At 40.0% G+C, this 23,754-nt stretch overlaps 1 protein-coding gene across 1 annotated transcript in view; it reads right to left on the bottom strand.

The window, feature by feature from the left end:
* The window catches only part of LOC102836361 (RRP15-like protein-like), an 84,782-nt gene that overhangs the window by 58,874 nt on the left and 2,154 nt on the right, over window positions 1-23,754 (bottom strand). Inside the window, exon 2 of the mRNA XM_006869711.1 lies at window positions 2,224-2,498. Within this exon, the coding sequence (XP_006869773.1) occupies window positions 2,224-2,498 (275 nt within the window). The remainder of the gene's footprint in view (window positions 1-2,223; window positions 2,499-23,754) is intronic.

Genomic DNA, 23,754 nt, shown 5'->3' with positions numbered 1-23,754 from the left:
GGAATGCGGGACCTTATCCAAAGAGCTGCGACCCCAGAGATGGAAGCAGAGATGGGGACATGGAGAGAGGGAGCAGCTGTGGCCTACAGCAGTTAGAGACGCGTTCCTTTCAGCTTCAAAATGTTTTCCACACTGGAATAGTAGGACTATGGGTAGTTAAGGATTCTGATTCTTTTTTAAAGCCTCCTCTAACTTTTGCCAGATAATAAACAGAGCCAATTTTCAGTCAAAAAGCTATCAGTAAAATTTAGAGACAAAATTTATCTTCAAGTACAATGAGAATGCTGAATTAATAGAGTACATTCTGTTTCCAAGGGCAATGCTTGCAAAACTCCACCTTCATATAGCCTTTTACATATAACAACCAATATGAGAATAAAGAAACATTCATCTTTGAATAATGTTAAGGGGGTGGTAAATGTACAAGAAAATATAGGTCAATTTTTCTTCTATTTACTTATAAAGTAAACAAACCAGGTGCCCTCAAATCAATCTCAATCAAAGTGACCCCATGTGTGTCAGAGTACAATTGTGTCTACAGGGTTTTCAGTGGCTGATTTTTCAGAAGTAGATAACCAGGTCTTTCTTACCAGGCACTTCTAAATGTCTTCAACCTCCAACCTATGGTTAGCAGTGGAGCATTAACCATTTACACTACCCAGGTACTCTTATAAGGTCACTCTTAGAAATTAGCACTTATAGCTATATTGCCAGTAGACCTGACGGTGTGGACCTGCAAGATACTCACTGGACTGCTAATCACAAGGTCAGTGGTTCAAACCCACCAGCCACTCCTCTGAAACCCTATAATGGTCTCACTGAGTCAGAATTGACTCAACAGCACTTACCAAAAAATATATTGCCAATAAGGAGTGCTGGTGGCACTGTGGGTTAGGTTGGCAGTTCAAACCTACCAAGGGCTCCATGGAAGAAAGGTGAGGCTGTCTGCTCGAGTAAAGACTTACAGTCTCAGAAACCCTATATAGGGTTGATAAGTTGGAACTGATGATACTCTGTTTGGTTTCATATTGCCAGTACAGTTATAGAAAATTATTTTTCTTCCATTAGAAAATAATAGTTATTTCAGTAAGTAAGTATTTAGCCATAAATCAGGCTGCCAACCTCAAGGTTAGCAGTTTGAAACTACCAGCTGTTCTGTGGGAGAAAGATGAGGCTTTCTGCTCCTGTAAAGATTTACAGCGTCAGAAACCCTGTACAAGGGTCGCTATGAGTCAGAACCGACTCCACGGTACTTAACAATAACAACAAACTTCATAAAGTATAATGGGTATACTTGTACCGTATCATAATTTCTTAATGCTTATAATACACAACAGCAAACTCATGTCTAATTTGAGCTTTAATGAACAGATTATACTAGTCACACTTCTATCATCACTGGTGGGATAAAAGGTATAATGCATTAAAATATCCTGTGGCACTGTAGGATAAACACTAGACTACAGGGTCCGTTTAAGGCTGGCAGTTCAAACTCACCAGCCACTCCTCGGAAACCCTATACAGGGTCACTATGAGTAGGAACCAATTCAACGGCACTTTAAACAGCAGGAAAATAATCAGTTTACAGACAGCAACCATCTCTGACTTGTGACATCTTCATAGATTTATGATTCAGAGTTAACCCTACAGGACAAAGTAAAAGTGACCCATAGGGTTTCCAAGGCTGTAATATTTATATAGAAGCATGGTTCCCATGGAACAGCTGGTGGCTTCAAATAACTGGCCTTTTGTTTAGCAGCTGAGCACTTAATCACTTAGCCACCAAAGCTCCTTTATAGTAAAAAATAGACTTTCAACCAAAAAGTAACAAACATGCTTCCTATAAAGCATATTCAAATACAAAGATTAGTTTAGGATCTAATAAAGTCAGTACATAGAAAATAAACTAGAATAAAATATTTAGACTCAGAAGTCAATGTCACATTTATAATTACTTAATTTTAAAATAATAAATTTTCTTGGAGTTTATACTTTTTTTTTACTTTGATTAGAAGTAAGCATGTTCAACTGAGCAATTTAGATTATCGGAATTGACTCAAAGGCACTTCACAACACAACAAAACCTTGGTTAGCTACCCTCACATAAAAAGCAAGTTTAAAACTGGAATGTTCATTGGATAAACATTGCAAAGAACAATTTGGTACAGATAAGAACTCAACAGGACAAACAATCTAATCTGAAAGACGATTGTTAAGACACACCTGTTTTCTCTTCTCTAGTCTCTCTTGCTTTAACTTTTCTTTCTCCTTTTCCAGCTCTTTGCTTTTGATCAGAATGGTGGGTTTACTTTTAGGAGTTTTTTTGTTAAGAATTTTAGCCATGGCATCAGCCCAGCCTGTATTTGTCCCAACACTAGATTCAACAGCATTTTCTTTTTCTTTGTCACAAGGTTCAACATCCTCCTCATTGTCAGCTTCTATTGCTTCATCATTAGAAGAAAAGTCATCCTCTTCCAATTCACAGCTTCCTATAGAACCTAGAAACAGAAACAAATTAAACTTTGATGCCTACCCTAGTTAGAGATTGCTAAGGCTATGACTAGATCCCTGCATCCCTTCATGAAGCTAGCGGCTCTCTGTGTTCTGTAAGAGGGGTCGCAGAATCAGTCCACTACCCTCAACCCCATAAACCTAGCTGAGCCATGTCAACGGGGGAAGCCGTGACAGCTTCAAGACCCATATCAGAGGCAGACGTAAATCTAACAGCCCCCACCTGTCAAGATGGCGAGAAACGCACACTAGGGGCAGCGCATGGTACCTTCAAATCTATGGATCTTAACCGTGTCAGTCCACGACCTGTAGAGACCAGTGAAAATTATTCTAAAAACAACCACAAAAAAACTGTCAACTATCAAAAAAAAAAAAAAGATAAACTGCTATCAAATTAACATCTCTGATAATCTGGGAAGGTACTAATTTTGAAACTAAATTACCAACCTCACTACTACATAAAAATTGTGATGCCGAGTGCTTTAGCAGTTTTGAGAAAGAAATTACCTCATGCCCAAGATACAAATAATTCAAGTATATTGCTGGGTGGAAGATACACATTTGTAAGTGGACAGCCAACCCTCACTCTTATGGACATGGCTAGGTTCCAAATGGAGATGACATCAGATCCCACCCAACATGGAAGATGAATATATCATTATGTAACTGTCAAATGTCATCATTGTGTAACTGCAAAATTCTATCGTTATGTAACTGTCAAACCACTGAGAACATGGCCCGGCCAAACAGACATATTACCTTAACTATTACAGCCAGTTCTTGATAGTTAAGAATTTACTACACTGACACGTACGTTGTTTATGTTCAAAAGAGCTACAAGTAGACTTTTTACTATTCTTGTAATTGTTAAAATGTCAGATAATAAGATGGTTGGTAAGTGTATTATTAACTCTAAAGTGCCCTGGTGGTTAGTGCAAGGGTTAAGCGCTGAACTGCTAACTGAACAGAGGCTTGAACCCAGCAGCAGCTACACATGGGAAATTTAGGGCAGTCACGCCTCAGAAGGTTGGAAATAGAAATACCTTATGGTCCAGAAATTCCTCTACTTGGTATTTACCCACAGAAATACGAGACATAACACAAGTAGATATATGCACACCAATGTTCATAGCAGCACTATTTACAATAGCAAAAAGATGGAGATAGCCTAAATGCCCATCAACTGAAGAATGGATAAACAAACTGTGGTACATAGACAAAATGGAATATTATGCTACCTTGAAGAAAGCTGCAAGCCATCACATAACATGGATTAACCTTGAGGACATTATGTTGAGTGAAATTAGTCACAAAAGGAGAAATACTGCATAGGACCACTACTGTAAAAGACTAAGAAAAATAACCCATACTAAAGGCGGGGAGGGGGATTCTTTGCTGGTTACAGGAATGTGGAGGGTGTGGTGAGGGGAGGGAGAAGAAGGTGGAGAACAGGGAAGGGACTAGACACAGTATAGTTTGGGTGCTAGGAAGGGGGGACAATACACAAGAAGAAGGAGGGGAATGGAAGAACAAGACGGATGGGAAAACAATTAGGCAGGTTTGCATGGGCTAAGTGGGACAGAGGTAAAGAATGATGTATGCACAACCTTGGAACAACAGGGCTGTGGGATACAGGGATTGAGACATGGTTGGAATGGGGAAAAGGGGAGAAATAATGTTAGGATGCTTGGATGTCTTTTGAATCTTGGTTTCCCTTGCATACCATTATAAAATAGACACTTGAAGGGGAGAGAAAGGAATAGCCAGAAATATTACCATAGAAAGCTTGTAAGGCCATCTTCTGTCTATAACTGATTGGAATATCTAAAATGGGGCTACAATGTGCCCAGTGAAGAAGGCTTCCTGAGCCTCTGCATTAAATAAGACCATAGGTGGAATCCTTAACCCCATCCAGAATCTTCTGAGGTGGGAAATTTCCACTTGAAAGGACAAGCAGATCAGCCTGGAGCGACTAGAAGAACAGAAGATACTTCTTGAAAGAAAGACCAAAACGAAAAATACAAAACAATAACGGCAGTCTGACTGATTACTACAAGAACAAGCAAGTTGCTTGCCCAGGAGACATCAAGGCAAGTGGTTGGGTCCCCTCAGGGCAAACCCCCTTCCAAGACTGAGACTCAATGGGAATATACGAGCAGACATGTGCTCTGACTGGTGACCACGTTTGTCACCAATAAGGGGAAGTGAGGGAAAAACAGCAATGACCACAGTCAACACACACCTATTAACCCAGGTGGAAACCTGGTTGGCCAGCAGTGTGGCAAGACCTGGAGACTCCTGGGCCCAGAGTCAGTGACATAGCCACAGAGGACTAGTGTGGAGAATGAAGCATCCAGCTGATAAGAAGAGAGGGCATATACACAAGAACACCCACACTTGCAGGTAATGCCCACTTGACCTGACTTCAAAGGCTGGGTGATCAGAGCTCAACTAGAAGAAGAAAGAAGAGGAAAAAAGGAGTAATCTGATACAATTTGATGAACTTGACCTATACCTATGGATGCAGTAGCTCAAAGGAGGAAACTGATCTTTATAGTGAGGATCATTCCCACCCCCACAATACACAGGGTAAACAGGGATGGGCAACTTGGGCATTGGCTACCCAAAATGGGAGGGGCTACAAAGGCAAGAAGTGACTGGCTTACAAGCTTTCAAGAGGGACCCCAGATCCAGAAGGGGCAGAGGAAGGTAGAATCTCCGCTGAGTAGTATCCAATCTGTCTGGGTGGGACTGATGAAAGGAGATGTGGGTAACACTCATGTGGTACAACAGTGAATAATTACTATCAGGACTGACTGTGAGGGTTGGAAATGTAAAGGTAAACCTTTTGTAGCAAAAGGTGGGGAGTGGTTGACTTTGCAGTCCAGGAGCGGAGGGCCCTGAGACCATCGGGGGGGAGAGGAGTAGAGTGCAGGACCCTACCCAAAGAAACAGTGATGCTGGAGATGGAGGTAGAGATGATGACATGGAGAGATGGAGCAGCTGGACACTCTAGACCCAGAGAGGGGCTGTGTGCTCACAACTAGGGGGCAGGCTCGCAGGGTATACCATTAGGTTGGTTGATGATGCATGGAGGGGATTGTAACCATGGCAATGAAACGATATATGATAAGATGAATGTAAAGCTAATGTTCTCCCATGTAAAAACTATCACATAATTCACAATAAAACATTTTTTTTTTAAATTATAGCCTTGGAAATCCTCTGGGGCAGTTGTACTCTGTCCTACAGAATCACTATGAGTGGGAATCAAATCAATGAGAATAATGACACAATGGTTTTAAGGGCTTAGGTACTAAAAGGTTTGTGGTTCAAACCCACCCAGCAATTCTGTGGGAGAAAAAGGTCATAATCTGCTTCTGTCAATAAAACAACCAAGAAAACCCTTTGGGGGTCTTCTTTCATAAGAGGTTTCTATGTGTTGAAATCAACTCAATGGCAACTAACAACAATATCATTAACCCTTACCATGTGGAACCATTAATTAAAAAATAAATATATAGCTACCAGCAAAGTAGTTCATAAGATTCAAATGTCTAAGGTCAGAGAATTGGCAGAAACAGTGGTCAAGTTGTTGGCCTTGCTTAAAAACCAACTTAAACTCAGGGTACTTGAAGCTTCCTGCTCTCTCAACTTCTGAAGCTCAGTGTACTGTAATGAAGAGCAGCCAGCAGCTTCCCGCAGGCCACTACACAACCCAAAGCACTCTGCAAAGCTTGTTCTGTTCTTCAGAAACCTACAGAATTTATATTAGGAAATAAATACATCAGTATGTAAATACAAGTAAACAAATTCAAAAGACATTATCATCCAATAACTTAGCAACTAATAATGCTTGTAAATAAGCAAAAGAATAAACAAAGAAGACTGAGAGGTTATCAAAGAGGAAGAAAATTCAGATACACCAACAACTGCCACTGAACAGTAGTATGTCTGGGTAACAATGTGCTTTCTTCAGTAAGCTCCAGAACTATGTCACTCTCAAAGATTGCTACAGAAACAGTTACTACCCAAAATTTTCCTTTCGAAATAACAATATTAGTAATTTACCTATAAATACTAGATAACTCATGCTTGGTAGAGTAGAACAGCAAAACAGAAGAATACCCCCAACAAGATGGATTTGCACAGTGGCAGCAGTAACAGGCTCAACAGTAACAATTGTGAGGATGGCGCAGTACCTGGCAGTGTTTCATTCAATTGTGCATAAGACTCTATGAGTCAGAACTGACTTGATGGCACCTAACCAACAACAAATACTAGAATGATGTTTACCTCTGTCTATGGAGTCCTGGTGTAGTTCTGTGTGTTACTGCAAGGTCAGTTTATGCTGCAAGATGGGTTTTAACATCAAGGTCGGCAGTTCAAAGCTTACCAGCCACTCCTTGGAAACCCTATTCAAGGTTGCTAAGTGCAGAGTCAATGGCACTTAACAACACTGACCATGCAAAGGCATTCTTCAACTGTGTGAGTCATAACAAATTATGGATAACAGTGCGAAGAACAGGAATTCTAGAACACTTAATTCTGTTTATCTGAAACCTGTGTATACATCCAGAGGTAAGTGTTCAAACTTAACAAAGGGATTGTTGTTGTTGTGAAACCAAAGAGGACTTAAATCACTTAATAAAAAAGATCAAAGACTCCGGCCTTCAGCATGAATAAAACAAATAACCTCACAACTGGACCCATAAGCAACATCGTGATAAATATAGAAAAGACTGATATTGCTAAGGATTTCATTCTACCTGGATCCACAATCAATGCCTATGGAAACAGCAAATCTTCTGCAAACAATCTTTTTAAAGTATTAAAATGCAAAGATATCACTTTGAAGACTGAGATGTGCCTGACAGAAGCCACTGTATTTTCAATCATCTCATATGCATGGAAAAGTTGGACAACAGAAAAAGAATTTGTCATTGAATTATGGTGTTAGTGAAGGATATTGAGTATACATACCATGTGCTGTCAGAAAAAATGAACATGTCTGTCTTGGAAGAAATACAGTCAGAAAGCTCCTTATAAGCTAGTGTGGCGAAACTTCATCTAACATACTTTGGATACATTTTCAGGAGGGAACAATCCCTAGAGAAAACCATCATAACTGGTAGAGTCAAGGGAAAAGAGCAGAACCCTCAAGGAGATAAACTGATCAAGTGGCTGCAACAGCGAGCTTCATCACAGGAATGGTTGTAAGGATGGCACAGGACTAGGAAGTGTTTCTTCTGCTATGCACAGAGTCACTAGGAACTCAACAGCACTTAATAACTGTATTAAATACTAACTTAATTGCATTAACATGAAATATCACTTTAAATAATACTAAAAGGAAAAAAAAGAGTCTAGGAATAAATAGGCTTCTTAGTGCTTCCTTCTTCATCCAATTCTGATGGTCTCCCATTCAAATCAGAACAATCCACAGCCCCAAAACAATGAATTTCAGCAAATTTACTGTGTCCATTTTAACATTCTCTGCTTAAAAACATTCTCCTTAGTCTGTTGTTTCTTCTTGTACTTCAAAGTTACTGATTAGTTAATGTCAAGTCCCAATTTCTTCTTTACAAAATTCAACATGTTGTAGTTGTTGAGTGCCTTCGAGTCAGTTTCAACTCATAGTGACCCTGTATAGGATGACTTCCAAGGAGTGGCTAGTGAGTTTGAACCGCTGGCCTTGCAGTTCAAACCAACCCTGCGGTCCAGTGCTCAACCTACAGTGCAACACAAAGATATCCTTATTATCCTTGTAAGCCTTTTTATCATACCTTATTGCAATGTCTAAAGTAAAAGAGAATACAATTAGATATTAATTTCTACTCTCATCTCTTGACTTTAAGCCAGCAGTCAAGGCAGGCTTGCTAGAAAGAATGTACTTTTAGGTACTGATTTAAAAATTTATAATTTGGGTATTAGTTTTGCTTAAGACCCTTACGTTTCAAGTAAGAATTCATGAAATTAAAAACATGTGGCACTAAATATTTAATAATATAGTGGTTACAAGTCGGGCTGCTAACTTCAAGGTCAGTAGTTCAAAACTACTAGCCGTTCCACCGGAGAAACATGAGGCTTTCTGCTCTCATGAAGACTGACAGCTTCGGAAACCCTATGTATAGTCGCTATGAGTCGGAACCAACTCGATAGCATACCACCACCACCACCACAGTTCACCACAGAAAAAACTAGAAAACAGCAAATAACATACTCATCCAAAATGAACTTCAATAACATCAGCAAAAATGATCTTCAAATAATTAAACATTATATAAAATTAGCATTACACAGAAAACAAAATGCTCTATACTTTTAAAAAAGCAGGATCTTAAAATATAAAGTGTATCCCTGGTATGAAAAAATGATACAGGAAATATTAAAATCAAGAACTAATAATCCTACTACCCAAAGAGAGTTGCACATTTCTTAGTAAAGAGAAAATAAATAACTTTTTAAATAGAAATTCTTGTGCTACATATTTAATTTGAAGTTTTTGTCAAATCCTGACATAAAAAAGTTAAGAAATTTGAAGACATGAGTAGCTCTAGGCTTTGATTACAAATTCAGACGCTATAAAAACTAGAATACTGCCCCCATACACATACACTAAAAGATGTGAGGTTGGCCCAGGATCTGGTAGTGTTTCGTTCTGTTGTGCATAAGGTCGCTATGGGTCCTTACCGACTCGGTGACACTTAACAACAACAAAAGATTTTTAAGTACGTAAAGTTTGCTAAAATGTTAACAGTGTTATCATTCACTTCAATAAAAAACCGAATGTCTACTATTTACCATAAAATGTTTTCCCCAGGAAGCATCCATAGAACCAGTGTTTCCTGGGAAGTACACTGGGAAACAAAGTTTGCAGACTGTAGAATGTAGACTGAAAATTATACATACAAATGTTGTTGTTATTAGGTGCCATCGAGTCGGTACCGACCCATAGCGACCTTATGCACAGCAGAACGAAACACTGCCCCATCCTGGGCCAACCTCACTACTGTTGCCACGCTTGAGTCCACTGATGCTGCCACTTGGCCAGGTATGTTTTATTCCTCAAGGCCAGTAGCACTACACAAATGCTAGTAATAAAATAAGCAAGTCTTAGAAAAATGCGTCTTCTAGCAAGTATTTTTCTAAAACGTGAAAAGGCAAAGAGGCCTTATAAGTTGTGTTACTAAAAAATATTTGGGTGATTAAAAGCAGAAATGTCTTGAAGCAGTTCTAGTAAAATGTCTGCACTACAACAGTGACATCTAGTGTTTTGTGCTGCTCAATTCACCCACAAATTGCAGCAAATTCCAGTTTTCAGTAGCACTGTAAAGGCAGACAAAAGATTTTACAGTTTTATATTGTGCCACCAAATCCTTTCCAACTCCTAGCAAACCTGTAGGACAGAACTGAACTTCCCCCGAAGGATTTCAATAGGTAGTGGAATGCCACATCTTTCTTTTTACAATCTTCCATTAACTTCTGACTCATTTGTTGTTGTTGTGTGCCATGGAGTCGGTTCCGACTAATAGCGACCCTGTACAGGGTTTCCGAGGCTGTAAATCTTTATGGGAGCAGAAAGCCTCATCTTTCTCCCGCGGAACAGCTGGTAGTTTTGAACTGCTGACCTTGTGGTTCACAGCCTGATTCGTAACCACTACGCTACCAGAGCTCCTTTTCTGACTCATACTGAGCCTATATAGGGTTTCCAAGAAGCAGCTGGAGGATTTGAACCACCAACTTTGCATTTAGCAGTCCAATGCTTATCCTGCCGCATCACACCAAAGACTACTCTTAAGTGCTGTTGAGTCGGTTCCGACCCATAGTGACCCTGTCTAGAATTTCCGAGGAGTAGCTGGTGGGTTTGAACCACTGACACTGTGTTTCAAACTGACTTTGCGATCCAGCGCATTATCCTGCAGTACCACACCAGGACTCCATACCAAGCCTAAGTTACCCCAGGTCTTCACGTCAAAACCTTGGCTATTTTTCTTACCCAGTTTATTCACCACAACATGCATATTATGGGCAACAATAAATCCATGAAAAGTTTTAGATTTTACACAACCTGCACTCACTCCACCAAATTAAAAAAAAAAAAAAATCCAGAGAATTTATTTTATTATTATTTTAAATGATGTTCTAGCTCAGGAGTTTTCAGTTAAACATTTGCTGTCTATGGAAATGGTGATGTTTTAGATAAATAAATTTTAAATGCTTGTGTAATAACATTTCCCAACACAGTAAAAAAAAATTTACTTCTAGGATCCCAAAGATTTTCATAATGGTTCTTCAAATCTTACTGTTTTCTACCAAGATGAGATTTTCCAAAAGTTAAGTAGACAAACTCATGACAGACACACAGAAGTCACCAGATGTGTGAAAACCTTACTTTGCAGCTATGCTATCTTAAACATGAATTCTAATTTTGCATTCTGCTTTATAACAGTCTTTCTGATTCCATTTAATTAGTTTAAAGGACTCTCCTGAAAGCTGTGTTATTGTTATTGTTGTTATGTGCTGTCTAGTTGGTTCTGATGCATAGTAACCCTGTATAAGGTTTCTAAGGAACGGCTGGTGAGCTTGAACCACCGATGTTGCGGTTCAAATGAGCCTGCAGTTCAGGTATATTAACCCACAACACTACACTAGGACTTGAGGTATAGGATGAAATAGTAACATAAATAAAGTATCTAAAGATAAAAGAAACAAGTTTAGAATTTTGAAATTAAGACGTTATGGATTGAATTGTGTCCCCCAAAACTATGTGCTATAAATCCTAACCTCTACGCCTGTGGTTCTGGAGTCCTGGTGTGGCGCTACAGGATAATACACTGGACAGCAAGGTTGATTTGAATCTCAAGGTGGCAGTTTAAACCCACCAGCTGCTCCTTGGAAACCCTACACAGGATCACCATGAGTCAGAACCAACTAGATGGCATTTCACAACATGCCTGGGGTCCTAATTCCAGTTGGAATGGGTTATCTTTGTTATGTGAATGAGGCTGGATTAAAATAGGCTATGCTTTTTGAGTCAATCTCTTACAAAGTACATAAGTAGCAGATTAAGAAAGCAGAGGTGGGAAAGGTTAAGTGCCACAGCACAAGATCTCCAACTCGAAATGGTAGCTGGAGAGACATAAACCTTTCCCCAGAACTGAAATACAGAAAAATCCTTTCTAGAGTACCTCTCATGGTGCTGTGGGTTAATGCGCTAGACTGGAGTCTGTTTGAACTGTAAGGTTGGCAGTTTAAGCTCCATGGAAACCCTATACTGGGTTGCTATGAGTCGGAACTGACTCTACAGCACATAACGACCAACAAACTGTAAAAAGGCGCACTGGTGGCACAAAGGGTTACATGTTGGTCTGAAGAGCACAAGATCAGCAGCTCAAATCCACCAGCCACCCACTAGGAGAAAGGCAGGCTTTCTGCTCCCATAAAGATTTATAGCCTCAGACACCCTGCATAGGGTCACTGAGTCAGAATCAACTCAGTGGCAGTGAGCTTTGGTGGGTTAAACTGTGATAAACTTTTGTTTATTGAACACCAAATATTTGTAGATTTCTGTTGTACTAGCACTAGATAACTATGAGAGAAGACTACAAAGGATACTTACTGGAAATTATGACGAAAAGTTCCAGTAGGATTTTCTGCGCTAATGGAAATATGTTTTACAACAGAACTTCCCAACTAGCTACTAGTCAAAAGAGCCTAGTGAATACTTCAAAATGGCTAGTATGACCAAGAACCTCAATTCCTAATTTTATCGAATTTTAATTACTTTAAACAGCCAAATGTGGCAAGTGGTTATCACACTGCACAGTGCAGAAATAGACCTTTGTGGTACTGAGGCAAACACAAGGTGTTTCTCATCTCTTTCTGCCTTTCAAACCTGCAATCTGTCCTAGCTTCCTGATATGATTAGCTACTGGCAGGAAAGTGAACCACTTTGCTTAGACTTTGGAACTGGAATGAAACTTTATTAAGATTCACTGTATTCAATATTAAGTGAGCATGGAGGAAGGGGGAAACAAAAAACATGACTCTCCCTTACCAACAAATCAGGTAACGAACTGCAACACAATGTGTTATAAAAGAAAAGCATTAAGTTAAGGATAACAGTTTGGGTGTATCTGTGATGAGTTATGAACAGTGTCATCAAGATGATACTCAAGCAAGAGTATGATTGACAAGAAATGGGAGGTGGTGGTGGTTGTGTACCATGGAGTTGGTTCTGACTCACATCTACACTGTATAGGGTATCCTAAGCTATAAATCTTTATGGAAACAGAAAGCCTCATCTCCTGTGAAATGGCTGGTTGTTCCAAACTGCTGACCTTGAAGTTAGCAGCCCAAACTGACCACTACACTGCCAGAGCACCTTTGAAATGGGAGTGGTTTGTTGTTAAGTGCCAATCAGAAATGAGAGTTGCTGTTGTTCTTAAGTGCCATAAGTTGGTTCCAACCCATAGTGACCCCCATATAGGGTCTCCAAGGAGTGGCTGGTGAGTTTGAACCGCTGATCACGCAGTTCAAACCTACTTTGCAGTCCAGCGCATTAGCCCACAGCGCCACACCAGGACTCCATAGAAATGTGAGTGTTTGTTGTTGTTATATGCCATGGTGTCGGTTCCGACCCATAGCGACCCTTTACAGGGTTTCCGAGGCTGTAAATCTTTACGGGAGCAGAAAGCCTCATCTTTCTCCCACGGAACAGCTGGTAGTTCCGAACTGCTGACCCTGAGGTTAGCAGCCCAATTCGTAACCATTACACTACAGGGGCAGAAAATCCCAGGCCCAAGCCAAGTGGAAAAGGAAAGAACAAATCACTGAATCTGAAACCCAAATATCCTAGGATTAATAAAGGAAAGTAGTCATCATTATCACTGGCATTCTAGGCAGAAGACATCAACATGGAACATGTTCAAATAACTTATGTTAAATAAGATAGTTACAAAATAACAAGTTTAGAATGACTGAAACAGGAGATCTGGAAATGAAGTCATTTCAAAAAGGCAGGTCATAAAAATTTGATTTATGATCTAAAGCATAAATTAAACATTAACCACAAAATGAAAACCAAACAATATAAAATTTCTGCCCTACAAATAATGTGCTTCCAAATGAGAGGTCAAACTGTGTATGTTGTTTTTTTTTACTTAGCTCTACCTTGTTGTTAAGTGTCGTAGAGTTGATCTGGACTCATAGTGACCCCTGTACAATGTTTCTGAGGAGCGGCTGGTGGGTGTGAACCGCTGATCTTTCCGTTAGCAGTCCAGTGCTTATCCTACAGCACCACACCAAGACTCAGGCCCTACCCTACCTTGCTTTTTAAAACTTCTTCTGTTGGTTTGTTGTTGTTGATGATGTTTTTTTTTAAAAAAAACGCAAATGTTACCTGAAAGCACTAAGCCTATTTATATTTTAAAAGTTTATTTCTCACTACTGCAAAAGACTAAGAAAAAGAACCCATACTAAAGGGGGGTGGATCCTTTGGTGGTTGCTGAAATGCGGGGGAAGGTGCCGCGGAGAGGAGCACAGGGCAGGTATTAGACACAGGATAGTCTGGGTGCTGGGGAGAGGGGCAATATACAGGAAGGGAGAGGTGAATAGAAGAACAAAGCAGATGGGAGAACAATTAGGCAGGTTTGCATGGGCTAAGTGGGACAGAGGTAAATAATGATGTATGTACAACCTTGGAACTACAGGGCTCTGAGATACGGATACAGAGATTGAGCCATGGTTGGAAGGGGGGAAAGGAGGGAATAATGTTAAAATGCTTGGCTGTCTTTTCAATCTTGGTTTTCTTGCATTATATTATAAAATAGACACTGGAGGGGGAGAGAAAGGAAAAGCCAGAAACATCACCATAGAAAGCTTTTAAGTCCGTCTTCTGCCTATAACTGATTGGAATACCTAAAATGGGTCTAGAATGTGCCTAGTGAAGGAGGCTTCCTGCGGAGCCTCTGCATTACATAAGACTATAGGTGGAAGCCTGAACCACATCCAGATCTTCAGAGGTGGGAGATTTCCACTTGAAAGGAAAAGCAGACAAGCAGACCAGCCTGGAGTGGCTAGAAGAACAGAAGATACTTCTTGAAAAAAAGACCTACAGGAAAAATACAAAACAACATAGGCAGACCAACTGTTACTACAAGAACAAGCAAGTTGCTTGCCCAGGAGACATCAAGGCAAGTGGTTGGGTCCCCTCAGTGTAAACTCCCTTCCAAGACTAAGACTAAATGGGAATACACGTTCTGTTTGGTGACCACAGTTGTCACCGATAAGGGGAATTGAGGGAAAAACAGTAATGAAGATTCAAGCTAAGCCCAACAGTTCAATGACTTTTGTGAACCCGGATAGAGACCCGGTTGACCAGCAGTGTGGTAAGACCTGGGGACTCCACAGAGGACTAGAGTGGAGAGTGAAGTATCCAGCTGATAAAAAGAGAGGGCATATGCACAAGAACACCCACATTTGCAGATAATACCCACTTGACCTGGCTTCAATGACTAGATGATCAAAGCTCAACCAGAAGAAGAAAGAAGAGGAAAAAAAGAGTAATCTGATACATTTTGACGAACTTTACCTACACCTATGGATGCAGTAGCTCAAAAGAGGAACAAATCTTTACAGCACCAATCATTGCCACCCCTCCACACGGACAGGACAGGGATGAGCAACTTGGACATTGACTACCCAAAATGGGGGGGCTACAAAGGCAAGTGACTGGTTTACAAGCTTTCAAGAAGGAACCTAGGTTCAGAGGGCGTGAAGGAAGGTAGAATCTTCACTGAGTAGTATACAATCTGTCTAGAAGGGGCTGATAAAATGAAACGCGCATTCATTTCTTGTGAATAATTGTTATCAGGACTGCTTGTGAGGGTTGGAAATGTAAAGGTAGACATTTTGTAGCAAGAAGTGAAGCAATTAACTTTTCAGCCTAGGAGCAGAGGTCCCTGGGACTATCAAGGGAGAAGAGCGGAGAGCAGGACCCTACCCAGAGAAGCAGTGATGCCTGAGATGGAGGCAGAGACGATGATGTGGAGAGATGGAGCAGTTGGGGACTTTAGACACAGAAAGGGAGAGGGGTTGTGTGCTGATGACTGGGGGGGCAGGCTTGTAGTCTATACCCTTTGGTTGGTGGATGATGCATAGAGGGGATTGTAACCATAACAATGAAATGATATAAGATAGGATGAATGTAAAACTAATGTTCTGCCATGTAAACTATCACATAATTCACAATAAAACATTTTTTTTTAAGTTTATTTCTCAACTAACTAACTTCATGCCCTTAGAACTAACTACAAATCGAACACATAGAATTCCTCAGAAAATGTGACTGAAAGATCAAGGACACAGATGTCACGCTGCTGGGTTCACTCTCAACTTCGGGCACAAGTCTATGGGATTGTTCTGAAGTTTCTTAAGGTCTTTACCTTAGTTTCCTCATCTGTAAAACTGCAGGTAAAATAGTACTTACTTCAGTGGGTTTTCAAGATAATTAAATAAGCTAATTTGTACTTGACCACTGGCTAACTGCAAGGTTAGTGGTTCAAACCCACCAGCTGCTCCTCAGAAACTCTACACAGGGTTGCTGTGAGTCGTAACCATCTCCATGGTACTAATAACAACATATATATAAAGCTCTTATAAGTGTTCTGTTGTTGTTAAGCACTCTGAAGAGTGCCTGTTGTTAAGTGCTGTCAAGTCAATTCCAACCCATAGAGACCCTGTACAGGGTTTCTGAGGAGCAGCTGGTGAGTTTGAACCGCCAACTTTACAGTCTGGCGCACTAACGCATATCACCACACCTAAGGATGTTTGGTGTTATTGTTGTTAAATGCTGTCACGTCAATTCCGACCCATAGCGCCCTGTATAGGGTTTCCGAGGAGCAGCTGGTGAGTTTGAACTACCAACGTTGAAGTTCAAACAACTTTGCAGTCTGACTCATTAGTCCACAGTAAGTACCATTTAAGTGCCTCCCTGTTGTAACCCCCCTCGACACACACACAAACTACACAATGAATGAGACTTTTAATGTGGCTGTGGAGGAGGAGAAAAGCACACCATAGTCACCGATGTCAGGCAATGTTTGCAAGGCACGTGAGGTACTGAACGAGAACCTTCAGATGACCAGACAGTTACAACCTAGTGGTCAGGAGTTCAGAGTGCAGGCTCAAAGAAGCATCACTTTATGTTCTCATTACAATACATCCAAAGAGCCTAATTTTGGGTAAGTTACTCATCCTTTCTGTGTCTTAGTTTCTTTATTGTTGTTAAGTGCCCCTGATTTGGTTCAAACTCACAGCAACCTGGTATAGTGTTTGCAAGGATATAAACCTTACCAAGAGCAGAAAAGCTCATCTTTCTGCCCACAGAGAGGTTAGTGGGTTTGAACCTCTGACCTTTGGGCTCACAGGCCACTGCTTATCATGAAGAGTCACTGTGTTTCCAGTACCTACCTTACTGGGTTGCATGATGATTAAGTAACATATAATAAGTGTGCAGTAAAGATCAGGCACACAGTAGGCACTAAATAGATGACAGCAGTAAGCAGGGCACAAAAATACTGAAATCATAAGGGACAGAGCAAAAGGGAATGTGAAAAATAAAGGGAGAAAAATACAATCTACTCCCACTACAATTCTGCTAAAATCTTTTAACAATATTTTAATGGAGTCCTGGTGTGATGCTGTAGGATAAGCACAGGACTGGAAGGTCTGCGATTCAAAAACACCAGAAGCTCCTTGGAAACCCTTTACAGGGTCGTTATATAGGAACCAACTCGATGGCACTTAACAACAACATTTTAATAAAGTTTGAAATAAAAAGGAATTTCTAAGTTTCAATGAAACAGAACAGCCTATTCTCGCCCCATTCTGACTTTACCAAAGCATCCGCACACAGTGCTTATTAAAAGCTTTCTCAAACTGCCACTCCCCATTCCAGTTGCAAATCATCTATTCTGTTTCTGTCACATGGTCTTTCCTGCCAATTATTACTAAATTTTAGAAAATTCAAAATGGATGCTGCAAAGTATTTTAAAAACCACTTCCCTATGAAAAAAATGAAGCCATCCCAGGTTTCCATAAAAATAACTGAAAATAAAATGAAAGTGCTACCACGGGACAACCCTGTCAGATGTTATTACACACACTCTGCAGACGAGCCAAAGCAGAAGTAGTCTGTTTCCTGCAGTCTGTCCTATAAATTGCTAAACCATTCCAGTAGGACTACAAGGTACTTCAGTTCTTAGGCATGCTCCTTTGCTATGTTAAGTAACTTACATGATAAAGGAGACTATATGCTACAGTTTGATGAAAGGCACATTTATCTGCTAGGTTATTATATGTTAAATATAGCTTTGTAGTTTATCAAACTGAAAGGATACCTCCAAAGACCTCCTAAACTGAACTGTTATCAAGTCCTGTGTCAGGAGATCATAGCCATTTTTCAAGTGCAACCAAAACAATTCAGGCTTTTCTAACTGTCCAGAAAACAGGAAATTACCATTTGTCCCTACTAGGCTGTAAGTCACAGAGCACATTCTATGAGGGAAGGGAAAATCAGAGCATGGGCCTGGATGACGGCCAAGGCTTTTTTCACCTGAACGGATTTACTGACTACAGAAGTTTGTTGCTGTTTTTTTTTTTTTTGAGACTACAAAAGTATAAGAACCAAGTTAACACTGCCATAAACCTTCAATAATGTATCAATATAATAAATACGAGTACTTCAAAGATACCACATGCCCATTTATAATAATCGTTGATAACATCAAACACAGTATATTCACCTGAGTTGATTTACTTAAGGTGATCTGGTGACACAGTGGTTAAGCACTGTTGCCCTTTACTCTTTCTCAGTGCCCATCATCAGATCATTTCTGTAACTTAACAGTTCTGCCAAAGTCACGTGTACACAAATATCTGAATTAGAAAAGCTGCTTTATATGGAATATCTGATTTCCACAAATATTTTATTTCACTAGAAAGGAAAGCATCACATTAAACAGCTTACATTAAATTGTAAATTCTGAGGTAGGCCACGTTTAACTAACGAAACTACAATGAACGCAACCTGAATTTACAGTTAAAATCCAAAGAAAAAGTGGGTGGAGACAATAAAGTTAAAATGTAAAGGACACAGAAACATTGGATAAGGGTAAAGACAAAAGAAAGAACATGCTAGTAAGAGCGCATAATGAGTCCACCTAAGAAAGGAGCAAGAGTATACGGGGTTCAAGAAGCTAGGGCTGACAGCTTCCTGTTCAGAAAGGGACTGGAGGAACCAGAGACGATGGCCCACCACCACCCTTCTGGACCTGAGCGGAACTCACCCTTGTGGTCCAGTTTTCAGGCAAACTGTAGATAGGTTTATATGAGGGACAACAACACTAGGAAGGTATGCTCACCAGTGAGTGGTCAATCATTGAATATAAAAAAGGCAACATTTTCCTAAGGACAAAGTTGAGAAGGGATGGGAAGATGGGTAGAATAGAAAATAGGGAGTTGTAGGGAGGAAGCGGGCTACTTTACTGAATGGAGGGAATTGTAACTATTGAGATGAAACAAAATGTATCATTTGCTTAATTGTAAAACATCAGTTTGTTAACCTTCACTCAATTCACAATAAAAATTTTCTTAAAATTTTTTTTGAAAAAAGAAAGAAACCAGAGTTGAGAATGCTATGACACTGGTAAGCCAGAGGATGACAAGCTGTGAGCATGAGAGAAAAGCAGATCCCATAGGTAAGTCAGGTACACAAACCATCAGCAGTCCACAATGTGACACTGTAAACTAAGACAAGTAATTTAGAAACATTTATAGAAATTTGACAGTGTGGTGATATTCAAGCATACAGTAACGTTCTGGTCATTCTTTTTATTGATTTGCAAATGTACCTGTCCATGACAGATGGAAAAATTTAAAAAAAAATAAAAACCAAAATGGTCCTTCACCAACGGTAATTGAAGCCACGCCTAGAGGACATTTTTCAGGGAGGGGGCTGCAGACAGAGCACCTTTGTGGTAAAATAAGCAAAAGCGGTATAAGGCAAGAACTAAGGTGCTAGCTGAAAGCGAAATGGATGAATTAAATCAAATGAAATTAAAGAGAATGGAAGTAGATGACAGTAAATAATTAGCCCAAAATCACTCTAAATGGAAAGTAAAACCGAGAGGTGACAGGGAAGAGTGAAGGGTGGCAGCCACGTTTCTAGTTGGGGCTGATGTGGTGCTAGTCCCAGAGATGGGAAAAGTGGCTTTGGGAAAGAAACTTTGGGAAATGTTATGTTTGAGGTGTCTATGGGATCCTAGGGTCATGCTGTAGGATAAGCATTGAACTGCTAACCACAGGTGGGAGGTTGAAACCTACCAGCTGCTCCTCGAAAACCCTGTAAAGGGTCACTATGAAACCGACTCAATGGCACTTAATAACATGGAATAACTAAACAGAGATAAAACAATAGATATGAAAATCATTAACATTAAAACAGGGTCCCTATGAGTCGGCACATACTCAATGGTACCTAACAACAGCAATAATCCTGAATTTTACCACAAATACAACATTAAATTATTCTATTAAGGAATAAAAGCAGAGTATCAGGAATAACATCCTAAATCCATGCATGTGGCAGTTTTCCACTGGAAAAAATTATGATATAAAGGAACAGCATCTCTCTGCCCGTTTTCTCATCTGTAAAAGAGAAATGTTATCAGCTGCGAACCTTACTTAAGGTCAGCGGTTCGAAACTACCAGCCGCTCCACGGGAGAATGATGAGGCTTTCTACTCCCGTAAGGATTTATACCCTCGGAAACCCTGTACAGGGTCGCTATGGGTCGGAACCGACTTGACGGCACTTAACAACAACAACAACAACCCTGCAGGGTTACCTACAAGAAATTCAAGTCTCTTTTCTGGAGAAAGGCGCAGCTTACAAACATAATTGTTACTGAAGGCTGGAGTTTGTTTGGCAATAATAAGAAACAACATCATCACAGCTAAGGATGGAAGTCTGGTGAACAGTGGTTAAGCATTCAGCTGCTAAGTAAAAGAAAGGTCAGCAGCTTGAACCCACCAGATGCTCCAAGGGAAAAAGATGTGGCAGTCGGCTTCAGTGAAGATCCCAACCTTGGAAATCCTGCAATCTTTACAACAGGGTCACTGAAAGTTCTAACTGGCTCAATGGCGATGGGTTTTTTCCTTGGGATTTATACTATGCTGTGCAAGGAGCCTAGTAGTTCAATGGGGTTGCTGCAAGGAGTTGGAATGGACTTGATGACAATTAACATCACAGTGTGTCAAGCATCATTTGCTCTTCACAACAATTCTGAGGCAGACACTATCATGGTTCTAATTTTATAGATAAGGCAACTGAGACAGATAACAGAAAATAACTAGCCAAGAATTACTCCAAAAGGAAGGGTAAAAACAGGTATTTCTTCTTCAAATGAGTGGAAGTGGAATGTGTTTTTAGAAATAAAAGAGAAGTGTGTCTCCTTGTTCCCAAGATCTTCTTTCATCAGTTCAGCTTCTATGGCCCTGCCCTTCCACTCTCGGGATTGTCAGTCTGTCTGTATTTTTGATGACCTCTGTCCTTGTGGCTCAACTATATCAGGGTATCAGTCAAAAGTGCAGGCTCTGGAGTCAAACTGTTAATAACAGCTGTGCTGCTTATCAGTGTCTTTATTAATTTACGTATTGATGTGAACAAGTTAACCCTCTATGCCTGTTTTTGATTGTTGTTGTTTTGTTATAAAATGAGGATATCAGTAAAATCTATTTCATAGGTTTGTTATGTGAATTCAATGAAGTGATACATATGTTTAGAACAGTACCTGCCACATTATAATTTTTTCTTAAATACATCTAATATGTTTATCTAATTCCTATAATAGTATGAAATACCTAAAATTTATGGTTCTACAAGCTTAACAGGCATTCTGGTGTGGCACTGGATAAAAACTGAACTGCGAACCACAAGGTCAGCAGTTCAAATCCACCAGCTGCTCCTCAGAAACCCTATACAGGGTTGCTAGGAGTTGGAACCAACTTGATGGCATTTAACAACAAAAAGAAAAGCTTAATAAACTTTCTGTTTGAAAACTATTTCAGGTGAGGCCCTTTTGCTGTTCCCCTGTCCTAGTGCAGGTCCTAACATGGAGCTCCTTGCAGGTTCTGGCACAATAAGGCAACCACCCTACAGTCAGCATTAATATTATAAACATGTAGGCATTTGTAACTGCCTACAAATAGACAAGTCAGTCTTCTCGTGGCACACATGCCCTTTACAAACTGACTTTAAGCTCCGTTCTCATTTTCACTTACTGTCACTTCTCTGAAGAACTAAACTGGAGCCATAGCAGAAAATTTATTTTGTTCAAAATAGACCATGGATTTTAAGAGACTATATGACCACTCTAAATGGTTCTCCCCATGTCTGAAAAAACTGTCCTCTCCACTCCCAGGCCTAGAAAATTGTTTAGGATAAACAATTTTCTAAAGCCTAGAAGAATGGTTTATCCTAAACAATTATCTAAAGCCTAGAAGAAATGCCACTTTATTCTTTTGTACAACGAAAAAACTTACTAAACACCAAAATGTGCAAGTCCTTGTAAAAATAAAGGCAAGACATAATTTCAGCATTTGTGTTAACTTACATCTATAAGGAGACATGCTAAAGCTTCACAGTAGCAAAGGATTCTATGAATAATAATAGAAATATGTGTAAAATACAAGGAAGCAATGCATAGGCAGGGTTCTACAGATATGAATTTCTCTCTCCATCCTTATCATTTCTGAATTGGACCATTATCTGGATAACTACTTTTACAGCTACTAGCCATTACACTGTATTACAATCTACATTTAATATCTTTCTATGACTGCATATTTCTAGGACAGGAATTATTTTATTTATCCTCAATACCTAGAGAGTACCTGAAACAGAACAAAACCACAATTGTTCATTGAAGTGAATTGGGTAATTGCTGTTGTTGTTTAGTGCCATCAAGTAGGTTATGATTCATATGACCCTATACAGGGTTTCCAAGGCAGAGCTGGTAGGTCTGAATCACCAACCTTACCGTTAGTTAGCAGTCCAGTGCTTATCCTACAGCACCACACCAGGGCTCAAACAGCCAAAAGCCTTCTTCACCCATATTATAACTAATCTATTATAGCAAGAGAACTTTAGATCCTAATAATTATAATGATGCACTGAAAATCAGAGGAGTTCCAACTTGAAATTGGCCAGGATTTGAATATAGAAATTCTCTCTATCCAAATCTACATGCAGTAGGTATCTTGCTCCTGACATAACAGTGTTTCTTTCTCTTATTTTTAAACGAATTCACCACTTGAATTCGTTTAAAAAGTTTGAAAAAAAAAAAAAAAAAAAATGCTCCCAGAAAGATTTACAGCCTCGGAAACCCTAAACAGGGTTGCTATGAGTCGGAACTGACTCCACAGCACATAAGAACAAAAATCTACATGTATATGTATATATATATTGTTGTTGTTGTTATGTGCCATGGAGTCAGTTCCGAATCATAGCAACCATGTACAGGGTTTCCAAGATTGTAAATCTTTACGTGAGCAGAAAGCCTCATCTTTCTCCCGCAGAGCAGCTGGCAGTTTCGAACTGCTAACCTTACGGTTTGCAGCCCAATGCGTAACCACTACGCTACCAGAGCTCCTTGTATATGTGTGTGTGTGTGTGTGTGTGTTTATTTTCCTTAATTCTTCCAGCAGGGGATGAGGACTCAGATTATCTAGAGTCCTGCTGTGGTGCTATAGGATACATATTGGACTGCTATCCACAAGGTCAGTGGTTCAATCTCACCAGCTGCTCCTCAGAAACCCTACACAGAATTGTTATGAGTCACAACCAACTCAACAGCAAGTGGTTACGAATTCGGCTGCAAACCTCAAGGTCAGGAATTCGAAACTACCGGCTGTTACGCCATGGGAGAAAGATGAGGCTTTCTACTCCCGTCAAGTATTACAGCCTTGGAAACCCTGTACAGGGTCGCTATGGGTCGGAACCGACTCGACAGCACTTAACAACAACATGGTAGTTTCTTCTTCATGATCTTCAGAGCCCAGATTCATATATTCCTTTAGTTGACAAATTATCTGTAGAGAGCCTACTGTGCACTACACACTGTTCTAGGCACCAGAGACACAGCGGTCTTTACTCTCAAAGAAGTTACATTCTAGTTGGA

The sequence above is a fragment of the Chrysochloris asiatica genome, unplaced genomic scaffold, assembly GCF_000296735.1.
Source record: "Chrysochloris asiatica unplaced genomic scaffold, ChrAsi1.0 scaffold00133, whole genome shotgun sequence".
NCBI lineage: Eukaryota > Metazoa > Chordata > Mammalia > Afrosoricida > Chrysochloridae > Chrysochloris > Chrysochloris asiatica.
This window is presented reverse-complemented; position numbering and strand designations above follow the sequence as displayed.